A 24,844-nucleotide genomic window follows, 5' to 3' on the forward strand; every position below is an offset into this window, starting at 1 on the left:
TGTGTGTCTGTGTTTCACTGTGTGTGACTGTGTGTGACTTTGTGTCTGTGTGTGACTGTGTGTGACTGTGTGTGTCTGTGTTTCACTGTGTGTGTCTGTGTGTGACTGTATGTGTCTGTGTTTCACTGTGTGTGACTGTGTTTCACTGTGTGTGATTGTGTGTGACTGTGTGTCTGTGTTTCACTGTGTGTGTCTGTGTTTCACTGTGTGTGACTGTGTGTGACTTTGTGTCTGTGTTTCACTGTGTGTCTGTGTTTCACTGTGTGTGTCTGTGTTTCACTGTGTGTGTCTGTGTTTCACTGTGTGTGTCTGTGTTTCACTGTGTGTGACTGTGTGTGACTGTGTTTCACTGTGTGTGACTGTGTGTGACTGTGTGTCTGTGTTTCACTGTGTGTCTGTGTTTCACTGTGTGTCTGTGTTTCACTGTGTGTGACTTTGTGTCTGTGTTTCACTGTGTGTGACTGTGTGTGTGACTGTGTGTCTGTGTTTCACTGTGTGTGTCTGTGTGTGACTGTGTGTGTCTGTGTTTCACTGTGTGTGTCTGTGTGTGACACTGTGTGTGTCTGTGTGTTCACTGTGTGTGTCTGTGTTTCACTGTGTGTGTCTGTTTCACTGTGTGTGTCTGTGTTTCACTGTGTGTGACTGTGTGTCTGTGTTTCACTGTGTGTGACTGTGTTTCACTGTGTGTGTCTGTGTGTGACTGTATGTGTCTGTGTTTCACTGTGTGTGTCTGTGTTTCACTGTGTGCGTCTGTGTGTGTCTGTGTGTGACTGTATGTGTCTGTGTTTCACTGTGTGTGACTGTGTTTCACTGTGTGTGTCTGTGTTTCACTGTGTGTGACTTTGTGTCTGTGTTTCACTGTGTGTGACTGTGTGTGACTGTGTGTGTCTGTGTTTCACTGTGTGTCTGTGTTTCACTGTGTGTCTGTGTTTCACTGTGTGTGACTGTGTGTCTGTGTTTCACTGTGTGTGACTGTGTTTCACTGTGTGTGACTGTGTGTGACTTTGTGTCTGTGTTTCACTGTGTGTGACTGTTGTGTCTGTGTTTCACTGTGTGTGTCTGTGTTTCACTGTGTGTGTCTGCGTTTCACTGTGTGTGTCTGTGTGTGACTGTGTGTGTCTGTGTTTCACTGCGTGTGTCTGTGTTTCACTGTGTGCGTCTGTGTGTGACTGTATGTGTCTGTGTTTCACTGTGTGTGTCTGTGTGTGACTGTTGTGTCTGTGTTTCACTGTGTGTGTCTGTGTTTCACTGTGTGTGACTGTGTGTGACTTGTGTCTGTGTTTCACTGTGTGTGACTTTGTGTCTGTGTTTCACTGTGTGTGACTTTGTGTCTGTGTTTCACTGTGTGCGTCTGTGTGTGACTGTATTTGTCTGTGTTTCACTGTGTGTGTCTGTGTGTGACTGTATGTGTCTGTGTTTCACTGTGTGTGTCTGTGTTTCACTGTGTGCGTCTGTGTGTGTCCGTGTGTGACTGTGTGTGTCTGTGTTTCACTGTGTGTGTCTGTGTGTGTCTGTGTTTCACTGTGTGCGTCTGTGTGTGTCCGTGTGTGACTGTGTGTGTCTGTGTTTCACTGTGTGTGACTGTGTGGGACTTTGTGTGACTGTGTGTCCGTGTGTGTTTGTGTGTGTCTTTGTTTCACTGTGTGTGACTGTGTGTGACTGTGTGTGACTGTGTGTGACTGTGTGTGTCTGCAGGCATGGGAACATTAGAATAAATGTGGGTGGCTTAAATAAGTTTTTACTTGCCAGATACTGCGTTTATTCTGTTGGACAAAAGGAGGATTCTGAGCCTCAAGGCGCCCCCTTGATGCCCCTTTAGTTGGCTGGCTTAGTTTGGCCATTTTTTTTCATACCAATGGGATCATTATTGTATTATTTGATTCCATAGAGACTCACATTTGAGCCAAATGTTATTTGACATAACATCAGACAACACCAAAGAACTGGGGCGCTATTAAGGTCATTTTCAGGGAGGGAGTGCGGGAGAGAAACTCCCTCTGGAGGGAACTTTAGGATTTAAGCCTTTGGAGACCATTTACATGCACAACAACCTATAGAACAATACAGGAGAGGGGAAAACCCCAAATGTATCTAAATCTACTGTATTTCTTTAACCAAATCGCACACCTTTAGGTTATTCTACGTGATTTTGTTTTGATAACTGATGTAATATTGTGTACCTCCATATACCATGCCTTCGCTAAAATGTTTGGAGCCCCATTGCAAAGCTCTGCCATAGATGCAATCTGCCCGGGTCTTTCATTACTGTGTGTGTGTGTCATATTTTCAGCATCATCATTTAAGCCAATTATGTGTGTAACAATATCAAGTTCATTTACAGTCCGTATGGATGAGGGTTAATGACATGGATCCCCTTTATTCAGCTTTCAACTGCCCAATTATCACTTTGTCCCACCTTGTTGCGTAACCACACTGTAACCCATTCCTATCAGTTCACGTCTTCGGAGCAGCGGGGCTTTGACAGTAATTGTTAATTGTAGCCTCCGTAAATCTGATGGCGAATCGTAATTTCCCTGGTGTCCCCTTAGCCAGGTGACACCGCCCCCTCCCCCCCAGCTGAAAGCCCAAACTAATGAGAATGTCATTGGTGGGAGTACATTATTAAAAGGCCATCATGGTGCTGAGATGCTTCATTATGGGAGAGATGGGAGATCGGTAGTGCTTTGTGGAGATAGCCGCCATGACTACAGCTATGTTTTGACGGCTCGGGGCGGGCAGATGATATCGCCATGACAGCACTGCTTGATTTCCCTCCACCCACTTTGCCTCTCTCCTTCCTGATACACTTCAATTTGCATTTTGAGGCTTTTAACGGTTGGCTGTCAACCAGAGGACATATGATAAGTAGAGACGGAATAAGTCAAAGTGATTGTGTGTTTCTTTTTGTGTCATTTCTTTCCGGTCCTCCAGCTGCAGTTGACCCCACGTCTGTCCTTTACACACATCGTCAAAATTACTTTCTGTGTTAATGGATCTTTTTAATGAAGTTTTATGTTTGTCTGGAACATTTCGATTTTGACTAACTCCATGTTCCCCTCTCTCCGTCTTGTTTCTCAGACACAGTGAGGAAGAGTATTTCAGAGGCGTCCTTCTCCTCTCCTCACGCGGACCCCCCTGTCGCCTCACAGACCTCCGACTTCCCCTCCAGGAAATTATCTGTGAAGAGCCAGACTTGCCAGGAGTTGGGATCCCACAACGACTCCACTTCTCTCAGTGCAGCGCTGCTCCCTGAGAGCACTGTACGTCACGCTTCAACATGTTTACATTGAGATTAGCTCGCTCTCAGTGGATGCTCTTATCCTGAAGAAGTTAACAGCATTAAATGTCTAAGGGCTTTTAAAGAACACTTGGCTCTTACTGGGGACTGTTTGATGATAATTATAGCACCTATGATCAGGCTATCTCTCCCCTCATTAGATGGATTTAAGACTGAACATGTGATCAGCATGGAGATACTTTACCCCCGATACCATACTGCGTTATATACCCTGCAGCCACGTTTGTTTTTCATCTTGATGATCTCAGCCTAGATGAAGTCACCCATGCCTCATTGACAGATTTGGCTGTGAAAAGCTGACTGAGTATCAAAGCTTTTCTTGGGTGTGCGGCGGGTACCAGCCAGGTATTGCAGATTATCCTCGCATGTTTTTTCACACAGGCAGGCTGGATTAGTGCCTTGCTTGTGAAGAATAGTATTGCAGGGGTGACGCACGATTTTTAATATGCTTTTCCTCCTTCAAATGGGGATTGTTCAGCCAAGACTCTCAGGCACCGAGCCAAGGTTTTCAGATGATTTCCACAAGGACAAAGTCCTCTGTGTGTGTATATGCAATGAAGTTTGCCTATTTAATATTTTACTCCTTATTATTGTCCTTGACATTACTTTCTCCTTCAGTGCAGTTTCTCCACAACTAAATACTTTTTACTCTCCTTTTCTGCAGCCAGAGGATGTGCATTTCTTCTTATCCAAGGAGGCAGATCCCTCCATGTCCAGGGAGCTGTTTTCAGTGGCCATACCTCCCCCTGCTGGAAAGGAGGGGTCAGAGCTGGAGCACCGCAGGGAGTTTCCCCTGGGCTTTGAGCCCCTGCGCTCAGAGCAGCTAGCCACCATGACGGTGGACACTTCGCCTGTGGTTAAAGATCCCTTCTGCTCTCCTCTGCTGGCTCCTGACAGCATGCTGAAAGGCCTGCCCCCTGTGCACATAGTGGTGAGTCTGGAAGTCTTTGACTGGATAATGAAGCTCTACTTAATTCTGATACAAAGAAATTGGGCAGGAGAGCATTAATACAGTTAAGTACACAAACATCTAAGTTGGCTTACTCGAATTGAGCGTAGTGTAAGCTTGCCTTGAAGAGCATTTGAGTCTTTGCAACGGTCTACATTTGGTTTTACGTTTTTCTACAAACACTTTTAAACTAAGTAGGTTTGATATTGTTCCATGCAGGATTATGAGTGTTGGTTTATGATAGTGAAGACAAGAGAAAAGCAGATGGGAGGTTGCAGAGGTAAAAGCACCAAAGCCTTAGAAAGTGAAGAGATGGCGATCAGAGAGGACCTTTCACTTACATCGTTATCTCACAGTGAGAAAGAGATGGGAGGTTTAAAGCCTGAGCTCACATTTGAAGGATGTTAATACAAAATGAAGAAATTGGTGCTGATTTGAAAGTGGCTAGAGTGAGTCCGCGGGAATATAAAGAAAGTATGCACAAAGGAAACCCGGGATTCTTGGCTTCCTTTTCTTCATCCCTTAATTAAGATTCCTGACATATCCTAACTTGCTTTTCACCCCCGCTCTCTCTCCCCTCTCCCCTCTCCCCTCCCCCCTCTCTCTCCTCTCTCTCTCCCCTCTCTCCCCTCTCCCCCCTCTCCTCTCAGGCTTGTGCGTTAGACCCCATGCTGGATGACTCTGTGATGTTCGCCAAGCGTTTGAGGAACATAGATCAGCCCGTCACTCTGTGCGTGGTGGACGACCTCCCCCACGGCTTCCTCAGCCTGTCCCAGCTCTGCAAGGAGACCAAGGAGGCGGCTAACATCTGCGCGGAGAGGATTCGCTACGTCTTGACCCAGAAGGACACGCCTCCCGAGCCACGCAAGCACCGCAAGCTGGAGCGCACCGATAGGGGCGTGTCCGCCTCTTCCGGGGAGGCCGGGTCTATCTTTTCCGACCCCATTGAGGAAGGGGAGCTTGCTGTCGCGGCTAAAATGGCCAATGGGGAAGGCTTAGTTGCTGTGGCAGCCCAGAACAACACTGACGCTGTTGTTATCGAGCCTTAAGTGAGGTTACATTAAGGACTGCAGGGGAGTGGAGACACGGGGAGAGTAAATGAAAGTCAGACACATTTAGGCAGTGCGATGCCTCAAAGAGAGTGTCCTAAAAAGCAGATAGGGGGAGAGGGGGGAGGGAAATCTATGTGATTACCCAGTTTCTTAAAGACAAAAAAAAGAGGGGTAGCGCCAAAACAAGACTTCCTCTGCTTTGCCATTCTTGCCACTTGTCTGTGCCGCATTATGCACAAAGCAAAGCTGGCAGACAAAATGAAAACACTCACCAAAGACAGTCATGTTTTCAAATGAAATGGTCATTCACCAGCTACTTAGATCAAAGACCAGCACGCACCCACACATGCATCGCACACACTTAGCAGAGCACGGCCAGGACAGAAAGCAGCGCTGATACTAAAGACGGGCGCTGAATGGGCGATTCATTCAAGACAAGGCACTCATTTAAGGCACTAATCAAATAGTGGTAGGCACACTATATGCTTCTGTGTAGAGTCGTCCCAATCAAAATGGCCACTTGTCCTTTAGGGAGCCACTCTAAATCACACTTAATAACTCCACATTGTGTTCTCCATTACGCCTGTTTGGCAGTCAACACAGCTCCCTTCGTGGAGAGTTTCTCTGTTGACTCGACCAAACACACTCACAACGCTGAAAGGCTGAACAACAGACTGAAAGGCTGAACTGGATACGTTGATTAACTTGCTTTCTTGAGATTCTGTTGCAATTTGTAATCATATTACTACCCCTATGCAGTAGCGTTACTTTTGTTATTTATATTTTTGTATTGCTGTATTTTAATCCTTGAATCATTACAGGTTTTTTTTGTTGGTTTGTTTACTATATTGTTATTTGAATGTACACTTATGCTGTTTGAATGTGCGCCATATTTACCCCCTCCTCCTTCGGCACAGCTGCTCAGACGTCCCTGGCCTTTCCAATTATACGTGTATCCTCCTCTAATGCATATGAATAGGATAATGGTATAGTCATTATAGAATAGTGGACAGTGGGACAGTGGGCTATCGACGCTGCCTGGTGCTTTGTGTTGATAGGGCTGCATCTCTATTCATTGCTGCAGTCACATTTGTGTAGATGCACTGATTATTTCCTGAAGTCAATGCTTAAATATTCCCATTCCAAGTCTGTTGAGAACAATCATGGCTCTGATATGTCTGAGAGACCCAAAAGTTGTTTTCCTTTGAGACTGGAAAGAGTTCTTCAGAAGTAGAGTAGGAGAGGAAGGGGCAGCACAAAGCCCTCAGCTATCAACACACATTTTAAACTCCACTGCACTGATTTCCTCTCAGATTGTCCCCGTTACTCACCAGGCGTTTTTCCGCTCACCACTTCTCTGCACAGTATGGAGTGTGTCAAAGTACCACTTCTCTTGAATCGATGGATTTCCTGCCTGAAAATTGGTTTCTATAATTCGGAGGCTCTCAGGAAAAACTAAAGAAGAAGAAAAACAGATTGCAGGAGTGCTGTGTAAAAGCCACTAAACTTGTATTTGGCCCACTGGGAGCGGCTGGTGGACCGGGTGCTTTTACATTTGGGGTTAACTTTGATTTCATTAAGCTGAGGGTACTCCTCTGAGCTTTTTGCCACCGAAGCACTTTGAAGCACACGAAAATGTCCTTCTGAGGGTCAGTCCCTCCATCAGGTCCAACTAAATATAGATGCCAACAATGCTGGCTGCGTCCTTCTCTCGTATCAGGGCCAGGTCTGTGTAGAAGGATGCTGTGTGATGAATAGGATTTAGCTCCGACTTCAACCCCCGTGTGTGACTGTGCCCCCCCCCCTGTAAAAGAAGAGCAGGATTTCTAGCAGAAAAGTCATGCTACAGGATTAGACCATGCTTAGATCTGTCAACTCCCAGTACTTACCGCAATCTTTTTAGTCAGATTGATGGAAAGAACCAGGGTGGCGAAGGGGAACACAGTAATGCACTTGTTCACTCTGAGACACCGGCTGAGGTTGCTGTAATTTCACAGTAGTTTGCAGTTCTGTGCACGTGTGTTGTTAGGTTACATGTCACTGTCTTGTTTTATGTCTCTCTTGGTGCCTGTATGTGTAGCTCAGTCTACATGTACACATGATCACACTAGTCTCTGGTGTGTGAGACACTATTGGACTATGTGTTGTGTCGGTGGTGTTCTGTACATCAACATGACTTCTTCACCAGTCCTGAAAAAACGTATGAAGCCTAGCAGGGTCGATCGGCCATTAGCACTTTGTTGTATAAAGTATGTGGGTGACTACAGCACTTTTTTTCAAATCCACTTGCTGTTCGTAGACCTCCTTATGCCTCTTACCCTTAATGACCACTCGTGCATCCGGCTGCCCTGACTGCAGGTGAACCATGCTGTTTTGGATGAAAACGTTTGCAGTGTTACCTTTTTTTAAAAAAGAAAAAGTTTTCCCATTCCTGGCATTCTGTGGTTCTGCCGATGCTTATTTAGCTTCAAGCAGAAGTCGTTCTTTCAGTGAGTGTTGTCGCCTTATAGCGTGTAATTGTTGATGGTCCATATACTTTGTAATCACAAATTGTCCTTGTAGAAACAGTAATGTTGCTTTTTGTCTTTTATTTGTTTGATAATCAGGTTGAACAACGTACCTCCAGTTTTACTTCTTTTTGGTTTTTTGAAGCTCTTATGTGAGATTTTCTTGCCCCTGGCTGATTTATTTGAAAAAGTGCAACGCTGCTACAGACGTGAGCTCGCTGCTTACAACTTTAACAAGCTATGCAAGTTAACACACCAGCATCTCATCATCTTTCACACACTGCGTCAGAAATGCTGTGATCAGGGGCGCCGTAAGGGGGTGAAGAGTTAGGACGACTCTGAGGGGCCCGTGACGGACAGGGGCCCAAACTATTTTAGAACATTTAAGAAAGAAATGTTAAAGTAAGCAATATGATATCTTTTCATGGGGCCCATAATCCCTGGCGGCGCACCCTGGCTGTGATGCAATTTATTGTTGTGCAATCTATTGAATCTCAAGGTTGGATTTTATAGCTCTTTATACCAAATGTATACCAAACTTCCTTGAAACCTCATTCTTTCATAAATGCATCAACGCTCTGATGCGACTGACCTCAACCAGTTCTCAGAAATGTTTCCAAATATGAATTTGATCACTAAGTTACTTATCTTAAATATATCTCTAGCGCTTCAAAACGGAACCAAAGACTGCAGCCGGAGTCTCCTAACGGATGTGCTGCTTGCCATTTAGTGTTTGCTGTTGATGAAAATGCAGTCGGTGCTCCTTATGCACACTGCGCCGCAAAATGTAATACCGGTGTAGGAAATTATGATTTTTTTTTTTTTTTTCTGAAAACAAGCCATAAACTGGAAACAAAGCAGTTTTAAGTTTACTTGGTTTATAATTTTTTTTTTTTATTTAATTCAAAACACCAAGTGCAAACCTGTGAATAAAAAAAAAAAAGAATGTGTATCAAACGCTATGAATCATGTAGCTATCTCTACTTTCAGATGTGTTGATTGATGTTTGATTTGCAGGTTGCATTCTTCAATGTTGTGTCTGATACGCCACCAGTCGGCTGGTTTCTTCCTTTGTTGATTTTTATCTAAATAAATATATTCTCCCATGAACCTGCAGTTGTGTTCGTGATTCAAAATGTCTCTTTGCATTGATCAAACTAAAGGTTAACTTAAAGTCGCTGAGAATAAGATATGGAAATTATAATCTAATCTAGCTGGCCTCTTTTAGTTTTTATCCCAAAGCATATTTTATATATGAATTTGTGAATAGCAAATGCTTTTTTACCCAAATGTTGATTAAGTCAGGCCTTTTGGAAAGGTCATTTACAAGGTTGACCTTTGTGAATTGTATAAAGTGTCAGATCCAATTTAACAAAAAATACATCTTGTAAGATTTCTATGATAATCATTTGTATTTCTTCGTTGAGAATACGTTTATAAAATATGCTTTTTCTATGTATTCAATTACTCAATATCAGTAAAAACAAAAATAAACTAATATGTTATAACATACTTGTGAACAGTTGGACAATTTGCATTACTTTTGAAACCCAATCAAGCCTACATTTAGCTGATATTTCTGTTTAAATGCAGGAGTTATATATAGGACATAGTGCTTAAAGACTCTACTTCATTACAGATCATCAAATCAATCAAAAAAGAACATTTCTGATGTAAATTCAGCAGCAATACAGCCCATTAGACCCGGTGATCTTTATCCAGCTGGTGTGATGTGATTTCCTCCCGGAGGGCAGGCATCATGTGTCACAGCTCCTCTCCATTAGAGGTGCGAGACCTCTGATCAAAACATGATCGTAATCAGCCAAAGCATTTTTTATGTGTGGCCGTGTCGCATTCAGGAAAGCACGAGCGGAACCGGGAGCGCGTATCCTGAACCCCCCCCCCACACTCCCATCCAGGGGGACCACATGCATCGAAAGGACCAACGTGGACGCGCCCGGTTTCTCTGCTGTGCGCGATCCCGTTCTGCTGCGCGCCCCCGCTCAGAGACAGGCTCCGGAGAGAGCAGAGGAGCGGCAGCCGGGAGAAAGATGGAGGTGAGGGTCGGGGAGAGACTCCTGTGCATGGCTCTGCTGTGCAGCGGCTTCTTCGTGGATTCAGTCCTCGGGAAATATGTCAAAGGCATCGTTAACACTAAAGAGGTGAGTGCTGTTTTTTTTTCTTCTTAATGTAGCCACTTGCGTCAATGACACTGCGACTGCGTACCCGCACTCAGGTGTCTCTGTGGCGGACTCTGCTCCGCGGATAGTCGGAGGGGCGACCACTATTTCCCCGATAAGTTGCCTCTGACATGTCAGTTCCTCCAGATAAAACACAGTCACCTCTATTCTGCCTTAGAATTGCGCGCCATCTGTGCGCGTCTTATCTGTGGCGTATATTTTACCCTCATTTTGATAGTGTTTGGCATCTCCGTAGCCCCAGTAAGCAGCACCCCACCACCGGTCCGCTGCTAACACTTGAGCCCACTCTTTTTTGGGCCAAAACCAGCTTTATTAGCTGGATTTCACTTCCGTTATTAATAGTAAATTAGCAGTAGTCTTTATGTTTATCATTAGAGGAGCTGTTACAGGTGTGCGTCATACAGCTGCTGGCGCGCGGCTCTGTTTGTGTTGATGGTTGAGACTCTCAGTCCAGCCTGGAGATAGTGTGTTTTTTTAAAGTCATATCAGGATCATCGCTACCCTGACAATATACTGTATGCGAGTTATAAACTGTGCAGCGCAGCAGACGCTGTGGCTCTGGGCTGTTTGAGATTCGGGATGATACCACCTGCTGTTCCACATCTCTAGTTTGCATTCTCACGAGTTTTTGTTTTGGATCAAGTTTGACATACATGAGTACTACAGAAAAGCTGTCTTCCATTTTGTTGTGAGTTCAGCAAGACCAATAAGGTAGCATTCATAAGAAAGACGGCCACTGTGCATAATCTAATTTATTGGTTGTTTCTATTATGCTGATTGTGTTGACATTTCTGCAGAAGGTGTGCAATGGAAGTTAAAGCGTTTATTTATTTTGAGGAAAGCATTTGACCTTTTCGATCTGTGAGGTCAGTTGACTGTAATATGTTAACCAATAGCAAAGAAAATACATATTTCACAAATATGCTTAATAGATAAAACAATCGCATAAATAATACATTATTAAAACAGTTTCCCAGTGCCCAAGGGATGTGTAGATCTCTTGTTTTACGCACCATACGAAAATACTGCAAATGCTCCCATTTGTGAAGCTAGAAACAGCTATTGCTAATTGATCAATGCTATCGATTAGTTGCAAATTGTTCATCTCAAACATGAGTGCCCTCAGCTGTTAATGTCAGCGGTCGCCACAGTGGAGCTGCTCAGTGACAAACAGCAGGGGGGGGGGGTGGTTTGGGGGGGGGTGCTTTGCTGGTGCTTTGCTGGTGCTTTGCTGGTGCTTTGCTGGTGCTTTGCTGGTGCTTTGCTGGTGCTTTGCTGGTGCACTGTGATATTATAAAAAAAGGGCATGCATCTTCTGGAATATCAGCCCTTTGAATCACTGTGTAAACCTGTGAACCAACCTCAGGTGATTCATGCACCAGCCATTTGTTATGTGTTGGCAAAAAGCAATTTGGCAGCTAAAAGACATTGAAATCCTTCTCTACTGAGGACCGGTATATCAGCTTACTTGTATTTCACCTTCCTTGGCTTCTCCAAAAAACTGAAGAACAGTATTTATCCGCCAGCAGTTTGAGCCAACAAGCTTCAGTTCTTACTGAATCATGCCGACTAGTTGTGCTAACTCTCCCTGAACTCTCTGACTACAGTAAATAAAAGATGTGCCTTGAAATGCAAGATTAGTTCACCAGTTTGAATCTCAAGGATGACGACAGGGATCTGAATGGATAAATTGAAAAAGAGGCACTCGTCCATCCATCAGCGCTGTCGAGATGCCCTTGAACACAGCGCTGAATCTGCACCTGTGCACCAGTGGAGCTGCTCAGTGGCTGCAGACTGTTTCACTGGGAAACTTCCAGGTGTTTGTGAGACTCTGCAGCTCCTAATGAGGAAGTAACCAACTTTCTTTTGGTACTTTGCAGTAAATACAAATATAGTTTTAATCAGCATGTCCACAACAAATATGATGTCTTTGAACTGCTCGTTTTTAAATCTCAAAAACCCAAAAGGTATTCAGTTTACGATCATAAAAGGCTATACAACGGCAAACTTTTACTTCTGAGAGACTGGTGCAAATGGATGTTTTGCATTTTAGATTTTTAATTGATTACTTAAACAGTTGCTAATGGGTTATCTCTTGACATTGATTTTAGGAAGTAATTGATTGAGCTATACTCCATTGCTAGACCAGTTATAATAAATACATTGATATAAGATCACATCCACTCATACAGTATGTGTTTTCCTTTTATCCCCCTGAAATGTCTAAGCTCGGCTATACTGGCTTGTGAATGTGCAAAGACTGTCAATATAGAGGTCTTTTCACATTCCTCTACTAAACAAGGAGATGTCTGTGCACTTTCCTAAATTCTGAAGCTTACACCGGGCCAACTACATTTGGTATATCACAAATTAGAAACCTCCAAATGCTGTCTAATTTATGGCTGCCTCCTGAAAGTCGATGTTTCATTTTATCCATCGGTGACCCGCCAGTCGACCCTCATTCAGGTCGTCATTCTCTTTTATCACTCCGTCACAGCTAAAAGGTCATACCCAGAAAGCTTAGCAAACAACATGGGTTCTGTTTTTCGAGACGACACGGTGAGTTACTGACGTTGTAACCCCTGACAAACTGAGCAGTCTAAATGGGTGACAGTTGCACCAGAAGCAGTGGGCCTTTCTCTTCACTGCAGGGAGAGAAACGGCATCAGAAAGCTTCAAGGTCCGGGCATCTCAGCTAAAGCACGAGCCACCTTCACCCCAACTTTTTCCAATCTGACTTCAGTTCATTGCCAGGGATAACATGTGGCCAGGAAGTCTGGACTTCCTGGCCACATGTTATCCCTGGCAATGAACTGAAGTCAGATTGGAAAAAGTTGGGGTGAAGGTGGCTCGTGCTTTAGCTGAGATGCCCGGACCTTGNTCTCTCAAACGAGTTCTTCTGCGGCGGCAATTGCACCGTGGTGGATTTGCAGCACATTGATGTGAATTTTAAGTGGACCCAAGGTTTCTTCAGTAGAAGTTTCTTTAGCAAAGTGTTGCTCCTTAAAACATTATTCATAATCCCGTGGTGGAGAACTGTGACAGGAAATACAAAATCCTATGCAGGAAGTAGAATTTCAAACAGGCTGTCACCAGCAAGGCTTGAATTGTTTTGATTACGTCCTATGTCTCGGACGTTTCCTCGACAACGCGCAGACGCAGGAAGTGTCTATGCGTATCCACCTCCAGCCAACTAGATTGCGAACTTGCGTCAGCGCGCGGACATAAGTCTGCGTCGTCTTGCACTGCGAGTTCCAGTTCTTGTCATCGATGCCCCTGCAGCCTCCTTTGAAGGGCCTTGGGCTCCGACAGCGCGTCTCAAAAAAGTATTGTTTGATGTTCTGCGTGACGCTGGTTTTAATTTTGGCCAGTACAGTGACAGCTTGCCCTTCGGTGTCCACTGCATTGGTTTTATCTGTCACCCACTGGCTCTCGCTGTCGCACACAGAATATTCCCCACGGTAGCTCTTGTGCTCGGCATAACGCTTCTTCCGTGTCTTGTTCCCCGCCGCCCCTCCGTCCAACCCACCGCTCACGTAATCGTCCGAGGGGTACAGCGGCGGGGGCTGAAGGGGGGGCCGGTCGCTCAGTAGCACTCGAGGTGAGTTGTATCGCTTGTGTTGCCTGAGAAGGTTTGAGTTCAACACCACGTCGTCACTGCTCCCCCCGCTGCGACTCCCCCAATGCTCCACATCGCCCTGCTCCTCTGAGGGAAAGTTTGCAGAGAGGTGAGGCGACAGCGAGTCCCTGCTCCCCCCCTGTTGGCTCTCGTTCCCCCTGGTCCTCCCCCTCGTCAGGTCGGCCTGTAGCAGCTGGATGATGAGGGAGTTCAACGGGTCGGGATTCGACTGCTGCTCCTGATGTTGCCCCTGGCGACTGCTGTCCATGTGGGTCGCCTGGATACCATAGAGGTACACGAGGACCATCACATACAGCAGGATGGACATCACTAGATTTACCTGCAAGATCTGCAAAAGACAGAAAGATAGACATTTGTAAGAGATGTGCAATGTAGAGGTGAGGCAAAGATACTTACGTAGGTAAAAAGAGCCAATGCATGCAACAACAGGAAGGTCATTGTTGTAGTTTAACCTGTTCCTTTGTCCCACTTATTTACAATCAGCATAGACTGTGAGAGATTCATTTTGACTGACACTTCCCGTTAAAGTTTTGTCCGATGTCTTTCAGCAAATTTAAATAGTTAATTAAGCATGTTTTTGTGGGAACCTTTGGCTTGAACTCATTTAACACAATAATACAATATAAATGTGATAAATGTGTCTTGTATGCCCACACAGTAATTGGAAGTGACATGCTGCTACATGCACAACCTACCATGTGGTGATTTGACACATATAATCGTATTACATTGAAATGCTTGGCACAAAATGTAAGACACCTGCGCGTACGCACACACACATTGCCAAATGGCCAATCCCTGGAAAAGCAGGATTAGTTCTTAGAGAGAACTTATTATTGACGCAACAAAAATTACGCTTAAAAAAATACTAGAAAGTCAAATTGTTTTATTTCATGTGTATTAATGGATAAATAGTTAGATATTAGATAGATGGATGTTGTTCACTGATGTGTACTTTTCCAAAATGATCAAAAACACTTCCATCTTTAGTAGTTTTGGAAACCTTAGTCAAAGATTGCATCACACCCCAACAGTGCCTTGGTTCTTGTCTTGCTTCATCCAGTCGAAACCAAAATGAAAACAAGCCTCATCTGAAGCAGTTTTTCCTACCACAGTATAGTACCTTTGTGGGGGAAACTTCTGAAGCAATAGGAGTCAGGACTCAGAGAGACACGAGGAGAGCTGGAGCTTTGATGGCAAACACTGACAGTTTATTTGGAGCTTCGGAAAGGAGAATTTGACAAGACATGTCAAAGGGCCACGAGTTGACCACACGGTGCAGGTGCCTGTGCTCAGTCAGGACAGTATGAACTGATAAACTGGGTCAAAGTTATGGGCCTTGGAAAATATTTCCCCAACACCCTTCACATCTTATTTGGGCCGCACCCAGTCATCGATTCAAGCCTGAAAATGCTTTTTCAGTGTTTCTAACAGACTATCACTCATTCATTACAGTTTAAAAACCTGTGTGTTGATCATCGGGGGAACTGCATATCACAGTAACATCATGCTTGTGCCACAAACCTGAAACCCATAGAACAACTGTACAAGAGAGCTATCAAGGTTTTTGACAGAAAACCAAATTCATATCACCACTGTACCATCCTTGAATAACACAATTTCTTGAGTTTTGATAATTTTAAGCCTTTTAAAAGTATGTGTTTTTTTTATAAATGTTTACATGGACTGCCCTTATGTTCTTATATGTTGTATGTGACGGGATTACAGATGGAAATTAGCTCAAAGCTAAAATCCGGCTCATTTACACTTGTAAGCATTATTTTGTTTTAAAGTGTTCATCAATGTGCATTGTCCCGATTCAAATAAACGATTAAATGAAATGAAAATGAAATGTCGGAAAGCCAATGTTTATGTACGTCGGTGCAGACGTTTCAGCGCCATGCTTGTTTCCAGACAGTAAGGTCAAGATGTGTTGCTGGTTTTAACCTCTTGGAAGATACAAGCTCTCAGATAAGATGCGTCTGTCTTCCTTTGTATTTTCTTTACCAAAGCTGACTGGCGTCTTTCATAATTTGAACATTTTAGCAAGAACATCTTGTTATGTTGGCCATTGTACAGTTTGACAGGTAGCTCAGCGGTCGACAGCCTGGAGAATTAACCTAACCCTAACCCTAACCTGTAATCACTGATGACTCAGCCAAAGAAAAATGTGAACATAACACCAACACATAATTCAAATGTCATATTGAAAAGCCATTCATGGAAAAAAGAAAGCCATCCAGCAGTAATGTTCTGTTCAATATTATCCCTTTACTGTCGCTCTGTTTTGGTCTCAACCAACTCCAGAGGAACATTTTTGTCAGTTTAGCGGCTAAATGCTCCTCTTTGTTCACCAGGGGAGATGCTAACTTTGTGTGTGCTGTTTAGTGCTGCAGATAGGATACAGTAGGTTTATCGGGATTTTATAATAATCCAACACTGACCATCATTTCAGAAATGGTTTACTCTGAACCTGGCATGATTGTAACCTGGTAATACCATTTTGTTTCAAACATGCTTTTGGACGTGGTATTTTATTGTCTGACCATCATTACATTCAGTTTTACTAACCAACTGTTCTTGAGCCTTGCCGGATACACAGTTCTTTAAGCCATGCCCTGAGAAATCATTGTACTTTAACTGGTAGCTTTGTTAAATTCTCTTTAGCATTTACATTGCAAAGATGCATCATCCCCCGTTAGAAATGTTCTCCTCAGTTGTCCTTTGCTATAGAAAATAATCTTTCTCTGACTCATACAGTAAATATAATTCAACCCTGCAGGTCTCTCCTCAACTCGAGCAAAGATAAGTCCAAATGACTTCAAATTATTTCTTAATCCTTATTACCACGAAAAGAACAGTAGCTCCTCTGTTTCTCACAGCAAAGGCCATGTGAGGCTCTTGTCATAAATGGAGATTATAATTTAAGCACCTTTTTTAACCCTGAACCATAAAAAGCAGGCTGTGCTCTGCAGCATCAGATGGACTATGCTAAGGCTAGGAATCTACATGTATCAAAACGTAGAAAAACATGTATGCACAGTCATACTCCATTTCTCCCCCTGGTCACAAGGACAAAACACTAAACAATTCATATTATATTCAACTTAGTCTATCAATCGTAGATAATAACTAGCAGATGCCCCAGCTTATAAACACCAGTGTTCCCTTTAGAACAACTGTATGCAAAGTCAAAGACAAAATGAGATAACAAAATACTTTTCTCCTGTGTCAGCCAGTGTAATGATAGTATTTACACAGATAAGCAGATGGTGATAGCAGATTTGCTTTTGGGAAGTTTTTGTTTATGTCGCAATGCAGTACACATGCATGTTCAATAAACCTTTCAATGACAGGTGGAGGTTAAAACGTATTTCCGAGGGAGGAGGAGGTAAAACAAAAAGAAAGATAATGGACAAACAGATTGCTGCGAACAAAAATAGTTGGTTAGTGAGAGTGGGACTTCTGTTCAGCAGCAATGTCCTCTTGTAATGGATCTGAAAACACACGCAGACACATTTGTGCTTTCAAGGACCATAATGGACATATTAACAAATAATTTAACCTGAAAGCAATTCTTAATCCAGCAAGCAAGCTCTTCTTCTGATTTATACCTCAGATAAAAATGAACATAGACGTAAAACACGTGTTCGATGGTCATTGCGGTTCAACGTCATGAAAGCAGCTCTCTCTTTTTGATCCAGTTCCTCTTTGTATTTTAGCTGTTATATGAGAGTTATGGTCTGAAAAAAGCATGCTTCAGTATATGGACAGAACTTCTTTCAACTATGGTCGACTGTGGTTACTGGGTTGCTTTATGTTTGATTTTGGTGACACCCTGAAGACAAGCAGACGTGATTAGCCCTTCATGGCTTTTTGACTGTGTGACATAAGCAACATATTGTGACACTGACAACTTCCCAAATCAGGTGCCTGGCCTGTAGAAAATAGCTGTGTATGAAATCTCATACTCACAGGTTACTTACAGTACTTTAAGAAACGGTATAAAGCTTTTTGAGGGTTTTTCCTTTCTTGTAGAGTGTTATATAGGTTTTTTTGCATATAAATGGTCTACTTCCATGACATAGTGAGATCACTATTTAACACTCGCACTTCTATTGGCTAGTGCTCCAACATTGTACGTGATTGGTGGAACATTTCTAAGCAGTAGACCAATCACAACAGAGCCGGCCAGCTAACCAATCAGAGTAAACTGGGCTCTGGTTTCAGACAGAGGGTGAAAACAGGTGCTGCAGTATGAGGAAAATAAATCACTACATAGGCTACTTAATTTAACGTGATACTTAGTTCGTTTTGACATTCAGTGCAGTGGGTAGTGAATGTTAGGGAAGGAACTTTGTCATTGACGGTCGAAGTGTGCTGTCTGTGTGAGAGACATGAAGGCAAAAAAGAAAAACACAGACAGTTGTTAACAAATAAAATGCAATAAAATCTATTTATGTGCAGCCAAGGATTGTCAGGATATTAAGAGTCCACCTGTTCTTAGGCATCAAGGTGAATCTATTTACCACGTGCCATATTCTGTTTCTGTTGAATGTGTGACCACAGCTAATGAATGACAAACACTGTTTGCTTGTTTTCCTGTCTTTCAGTCTGCCTTAGGATGCGACTCAGATCTGGAAACAGCATCGCTGTGCAGTTTTAACAGAGATCACAACAAAATCCAAGAAGGTATTTGGGAATTAGTTTTGTAACAGTTAAGTGTGAAACAGATTTAGGAGCATTACCAGCACACTTTGGACACATAACAACATGAAATGAGATGAGATGAGATTTACTAATCCGAGGGAAACTGTTGTGCAGCAATTGCAGTTTGAAGTAGAAACCATCACCAATATAAAATATATAATATTTACTCAGTTTAAATAAAAGATGTGCACATTGTCATCAATTATAAACAGATTAACAGTTTGTATTGATCGTGATTCATTGGTCATGTTGAGGAAATTAACATCTCAAATTGGAATACATGAATGGAGCAGCACCAATCCTTAAACATTTAAAAGATTTGAACAAATTGGTAATTTAGCTAACAGAGAAGCATATACAGCTTGTGAACAAATGTGTTACAAATAATTAATCAATACTTGTTTGCGCAACACCAAAAGTGTTAGTACGTTGTACAATTCAACACATCTCCCTCCCTTTCTATGACGAACTTTGTGTAAAACGCTTTCCCGTAAGACATGTTAGAACCAGAACAACCCTCCATTAAAACCAGTTTTTTTACGGTGGATTTGAATTGTTCGGTTTACCAAAAAGGTCAGAACGTTTTCTCAGCCAAAGAGCTTCGACAATTCAATATCCAAAACATTGCTTTCTTCAGTTGGTTAACTGCAATGTGTACATATTGTACTGTGCATGACTAAAGGATCAGGTTGGGGCAAGAAGAAACATCTCAAGCCTCAGGGAACTCAGGATTCCTCACATTCATCTACAGGTCATCAGAACTTCTGAGGAATTTCAGTGTTCACAGGAATCACGAAACTGGCCTCTTGTTTTAAGTGTAATGTCACCATCAGCATATATTATGTAAGCTCACAGTATTTCTTTTAACTGACTTTTCCCTGTCGAAAATAAGAATGAACTTGAAAACAGCAGCAAGCGTGTTTACCAGAATTTCACCGGGTGCCTCTGAGCAATGTGCTTCACACTTAAGTGGGTAATTACTCGAGGATAATATATTTTTCATGTGACATTCAGATGGTACTGTGGACTGAAAATAGTCACAGAACTGGGTAATACTGGAATGCAGGGTTTTGCACCATGTGACTCCAGTTCATTTAACAGCAAAATTAGCTAAAGGTTTTCTGTCATTTTCTGTTGCCAATGAACACATTTTATAAGATGTTTATTCTGGGGCAGTTCTGCGGAAATCTGCCTAAATGATGAATGATTGGACAGGACAGTAACAAAAATATACATCCCTCAGTTTTTGTGAAAAAACAGAAGGTAAAAAATGTCCTTATATGAGGAAAATTAGCCTACTTCTTTCTTGATTTAATGAATAAGGAAACATTTTCCTGATGAATTTATGGTCTCAGTCTCTACTTCGAACTCTTCTTTAATACAGCTTGATATTGAGTAAACAATAATTTTATTTAGATTGAAATCATACAATAAAAAAGCAGATTTTATAAGAGCGGTGCTAGCTTGTGATTGACTGGTTGCTAGGGTTCTTACAACCGTAACCCTTTCTCCTTCAACAAATGTATTTCTATGATTTCTGTTGCCTAAATATGTCTTGTTAATCATTTGGTTGTACCAAGCTCTACTCTCTCATGTCACTTCTGGTTCCAAAATCACAGATAGCTACAGTATGCATATTGGCTCATACATTTTAACTTTGATAAATATCTCTCTCACCTCAGGCTGCGTTCCAACCTTTTTTAAACACGCTGTAGTGCAGCCTCTTATCAAAAAACAGAACCTTGATCATTCTGTTCTCTCCAACTTTAGACTTATGTCTAAGCTTCCCTTCCTGTCTAAAGTCCTAGAGAAAGCAGCACAGAAACTGCTCTCCTAAGAGTTTTTAATGATCTTTTTTTAACTGCTGATTCTGGGAATTCTGCTGTGCTAGTGCTTTTAGACTTTTCTGCTGCTTTTGATACCATTGACCACCAAATTATTTTTATCACACCTTGAACTGTGTGTTGGTATTAAAGGTAACGTCCTAAAATGGTTTAAATCTTATCTGTCAGGAAGAACCGTTTCTGTGCATCTTGGCCACTATTCTTCAGCTGCAGCCGCACTAGGCTATGGGGTCCCTCAAGGCTCTATCTTAGGCCCCAATTTGTTCTCACTTTATTTGCTACCACTGGGGTCAATTTTCAAAAAGCACAACATGTCATATCATTGCTTTGTAGATGATCTAGGAATGCATGGCTTAGCTGTCTGAAAGACATTAAATCATGGATGGAAATCAACTTCTTGACTCTCAACAAAAACAAGATAGAGATTTTAATATGTGGTTCCTCTGTGCAAGAAAGAAAACAGAGGTGACAGGGCTTTCGCTATTGCAGCTCCCAGACTGTGGAAATGCCTCCCAGTGCATATCCAGGATGCTGAGTCTATTGAACTTTTTATATCTCAGCCAAAAACTCACCTCTTTGCACTGGCTTTTAATACTAGTTGAACACAATATGTTTAGATTTGTATGTGTTTTTATATGTTTGTAGTTATTGTGTTTTTTTATCATTTTTTAATTATTGTTTTATTATTTTACTCCCATTGTGTTATTTTATATTGTATGTATTGCCTGCACAGCACTTTGGTCAACTGAGGTATTTTTAAATGTGCTATATAAATAAATAAAGATTGATTGAGATTGAGATATGAAAGAACTTGTACATCACAATCCTACTCTCACACGCATATTGACTGCAGACAAGATGGAGAGGAAATCATTACGTAAACATGGATGAGAACAAGGTTTATTTCTGGCAACAACATCCCCAACCTCACACACATCACCGTACAGGGATGTTGAAGACAGAGAGATGTTGTGTTTGACACCCTTTGAAGGAAATGTTGCTCAACCTCTCACTATACTCAGAGCCCATCACAATTGGTTTGAACATAATTGACCTGTACATTGAAAGATTAGCCATATCATCCATTCTGAATGAGGCACACAAGCTTGCCCTTGCAAAGAAACTTGAGGAAACAACTTATTTGTGCTGCTGACCCTCATCTCTACCAACATAAAGCGGAGAGGGAGATCTTTTTCTTCATCTTATGGCTATCATTAGCAAAGACATGATTAAGGATGAATTGTATCATCTGCCTTGATTCCCGGTAATGACACACAGACTTCTGAGGACAGGTCAGGGCTTGATGAGGCAGATACTTGTGTTGGCTTCAAGATCCTAAAATTATACAAAGATCAGATGTTTTCAGCTTCCTTTATCCGAACCTCAAAATGAGTTTGAAGGGCTTTCACCTCAGGCGAGGGCGAGGGGCAGAGAATATGAGAGGTCTGTAGTAGGAACAAAAGAGGGAATAAAAGAAGGTGTGAAAGAGAAATCAAAGGAGGAATGGAAATATATAATAAAATAAAAAGGAGTGTTTTATCATGAGGGTAGTTCATCCTCTTCATTTACCATTACTTATAACGTAATGTGTAATCTAGTTGGTTGGCTGGTTTGTGATCAGGTGTATAACTGTTGAATGTAAAAAAGTTCTTACAAATGACAGATGATTCAAATATTTTTGAATTATATAATATCCATATATATACACAAACTGTTCGAAGTCTACAGATATTTTTCTTCAGGAAATGTGCCTGCTCAGCAAGCACCTTTCTGTCAAAGGTTTTTGGAACTTTCTCTATCTGCATGAGAAGTTTTTAGTTTTCTTCTCACAAAGCATAGGATTTTAGCAGGTTTCTAAAAGATGTTTAAACTTGATTCTATTGTTTTAAGAACTTGCAATCTCTACCGACATCAAGTTTAGCTATTTATTGAGCTCCTTGAACGTCCATGTGCAACATTGTACAAGGCTTCTTAGCTGGCATTTTAATTGACTCAATAAAATAAAATTGGGTAAAGTAGTAAAATGTTGGCAGTAAAACTTCACTCTGGGTCTTAAACATTCACACTTTCTAGGTAGGATGAAAAAGTTTGACAACAGTACATGATAAAATGCTGCTCGGCTTGCATGTGCACATGAAAAAACACAAAGTCAGCACAGTGATCCCGCAGTTCACTGCTAAGGAAACCTGTCTGTGCTTCTGCTAAGACGCTGATTATCCGCATCAATCCCCCAGGAGTTAAAGGCTCAGAGGGCATGAGCCTGCAGCTCTACATGTGGCCCCACAGACTGAATGCAAAAAGTTACCTCATGGGCGCATCTGCCCTCTCACATTTGTGTGAACTTAATGCACATTTACATTATGCAGCTCTCAGCTTCAGCGCCAGCTTGTAAAAGCTTAACAGCTTCAGTGAGCATAAAAAGCAGGCATGCCAAGGGCCCAGTTTCGTTTGCTGGGAAATTATTAGAACTGGTATTTTGGACGTGAACGGGAAATAGTAGAAAAAACGGGTTCACTAAAAGCTTAGGAAGTTGCAGTGCTGACATGGCCACATATTCGTTTATAAACTCAGTTTACATTGGACTAATGGTCTAAGAGACCCGATACATTGATTTTAATAGTAGAGAATGTACTCTAAATGCTAACAGTGCTTACATTTCAAATAAAAAAAAAGTATATATTTATGAGCAAATTGACCAAGTTCTATTAATTCTACAGTAACAAGAGGATACAAGAGGTTTCAACATCATAGACATTGTAATAATGTGACAATGAATATGAGCAGCTGAGCAGGTGAGGGAAATGATGAGCGGATGTTGCTAGAGAAGTGGGGAGGGGGCACTGACCTAACAGGCCCTGAGCCTCCTGAGCTGACCAGATGAAGAAAGCACAGATGAGACAGAAACATAGACATCCTTGTTCTTCTAAATATAAAAGGCACATTTTCTTTGTGAACAATCTTTAATCGTTTTTACTTGGACATGAGGTCCCTGCAGATGTATTCTGTGATTTGGTTTGGTCCCGAAAAGCTTCTGATTAATCTATTAAATATAACTCATGTCTTGTGATGGTGGGTTGGGAGCAGATTGGGGTTATCTTTCTGTGGGGAGAAGATCATCGGTTTCCTCTATGACTGACTGGATTAGAGTTATTAAGTAATGGCCTGTGTTAGGAAATGAGATTAGGATAACATTTAAAAACTGGAGACATGACAAGGATGCAGTAATTGGAGGAAGGGTGGGGAAACATTGAAGCATTATCAGCACACAGTTTATCCCTCAGGTTTAACCGAAGCAGTTTGATCAGATTATGATATTATGGATCTCAGCTTTACTGACATTTCAACTCATACGAAGTTTTGACAGATGACAAACATCTCCACCTGGAGGAAATGATCTGCAACAAGCGTGGATAACAATATGAAATATTGGGATTATAAACTCTGAACATAAATGACAAAACATAGAGAAGGAACCCTAACCTTTTAACCCTCGATCCTGAGAATAATTTCTACAGCACACAACTCATTTCCAACGCTAAAAACAATTAAGACAACTGGAAAAGGATTTCAAAGGATTAGTGATCTCTGACTCATGGATCAATAGGGATCATGCCGCTATGGTTGATGTAGAACGACATGTTTTTTTTTGTTGACTAATCTGAATTTAAAAGAGGGTTGGAGATTTTATAAATTGATTAAAGATATCAAATTAAAACTGTCAGCACGTCACTGGTTGTAGAAAATATCATGGAGAGTTTCACCGTACAAATTAACATCGACACATTTAAAATATCTAATAATAAGCTGCATTTATAAAAACCCAGGATTTTGCAGATATAGGGGACGGGTATATGTGGTCAGGGCTGTAAGATGTGATAGACAATAAGAAAGTGGTCTTTGGCTTTAGAGATTTTGACTTTGACGTGCAAAAACCCACATAATCATAACTAAACTAAATAGTTCATTCATTCACAGTACATAATAATCCTATATGCTTAAATCACAGGTTCAACTGGATTAACAACACAGTTCAGCATTGTTGCTGACACGAATGTTATTGATTGGAGACTACTCTGTAAGTGGACTATTCAGCGCCGCGTGATCCAAACTAAACACACTGAAAAAAACGAAAAGTTGACTTTAATAAGATGTATTATGTCAACAGATTTCACATAACTGTAAAAGGTCATAGGTTATTATCAACTTAATATTATTGCCATTGACACTTTCGAAGAAGACCTAAAGATACAAGACTGGAATAAAGTGTATTGGGAAGATGTAAATGAAGCTTATTATGAGCTTTTTTCCATAACAAGGAACAACGAGGTGACAGTCATGCCCAAACATTTCTGAAGATCTCTCTTCCAGTCCCATGTATTTAGGCCTAGCTAGTTCTAAGAGAATAATCACAAACTGCATGAGAAGCCAAAACAAACATACCACTATAACACCTCTATCAGCCAACGCCAACAGGTAGCAAGGAGACGAAACGCAGAGCTCGCAGCAACACAAGGTCTGAGGCCTGTGCTCAGCGAGGGGAGAAAGTGATAAATAAACTGGGTTAAAATGTTATGGGCCTAGGAAAACATTTCCGCTAACATCTGGAAACCACTGATGAAAAACCACACACACACACACACACA

At 41.9% G+C, this 24,844-nt stretch overlaps 2 protein-coding genes across 3 annotated transcripts in view; one reads left to right on the forward strand and one right to left on the reverse strand.

Moving 5' to 3' along the window:
• Window positions 1–8,916, forward strand: part of lipeb (lipase, hormone-sensitive b) — a 98,439-nt gene extending 89,523 nt beyond the window's left edge. For both annotated transcript variants that reach the window (XM_010782668.1, XM_010782669.1), the window contains 3 exons: window positions 3,079–3,260; window positions 3,963–4,229; window positions 4,898–8,916. In XM_010782668.1, coding sequence (XP_010780970.1) covers window positions 3,079–3,260; window positions 3,963–4,229; window positions 4,898–5,296 — 848 coding nt within the window. In that variant the 3' untranslated portion in view covers window positions 5,297–8,916. The remainder of the gene's footprint in view (window positions 1–3,078; window positions 3,261–3,962; window positions 4,230–4,897) is intronic.
• Window positions 8,917–12,894: 3,978 nt separating this feature from the next.
• ntf3 (neurotrophin 3) lies at window positions 12,895–13,970 on the reverse strand. The gene has a single exon (XM_010782671.1). The coding sequence runs from the start codon at window positions 13,952–13,954 to the stop codon at window positions 13,124–13,126; it is 831 nt and encodes a 276-aa protein (XP_010780973.1). The 5' UTR covers window positions 13,955–13,970; the 3' UTR covers window positions 12,895–13,123.
• Window positions 13,971–24,844: the final 10,874 nt, after the last annotated feature.

This window comes from Notothenia coriiceps, unplaced genomic scaffold (genome assembly GCF_000735185.1).
Source record: "Notothenia coriiceps isolate Sejong01 unplaced genomic scaffold, NC01 NC01_scaffold00024667, whole genome shotgun sequence".
Lineage (NCBI taxonomy): Eukaryota > Metazoa > Chordata > Actinopteri > Perciformes > Nototheniidae > Notothenia > Notothenia coriiceps.

Excerpts from the sequence above, each read along its gene's own strand:
- ntf3 (XM_010782671.1), bottom strand. The coding sequence starts at position 13,954 with ATGTCCATCCTGCTGTATGTGATGGTCCTCGTGTACCTCTATGGTATC.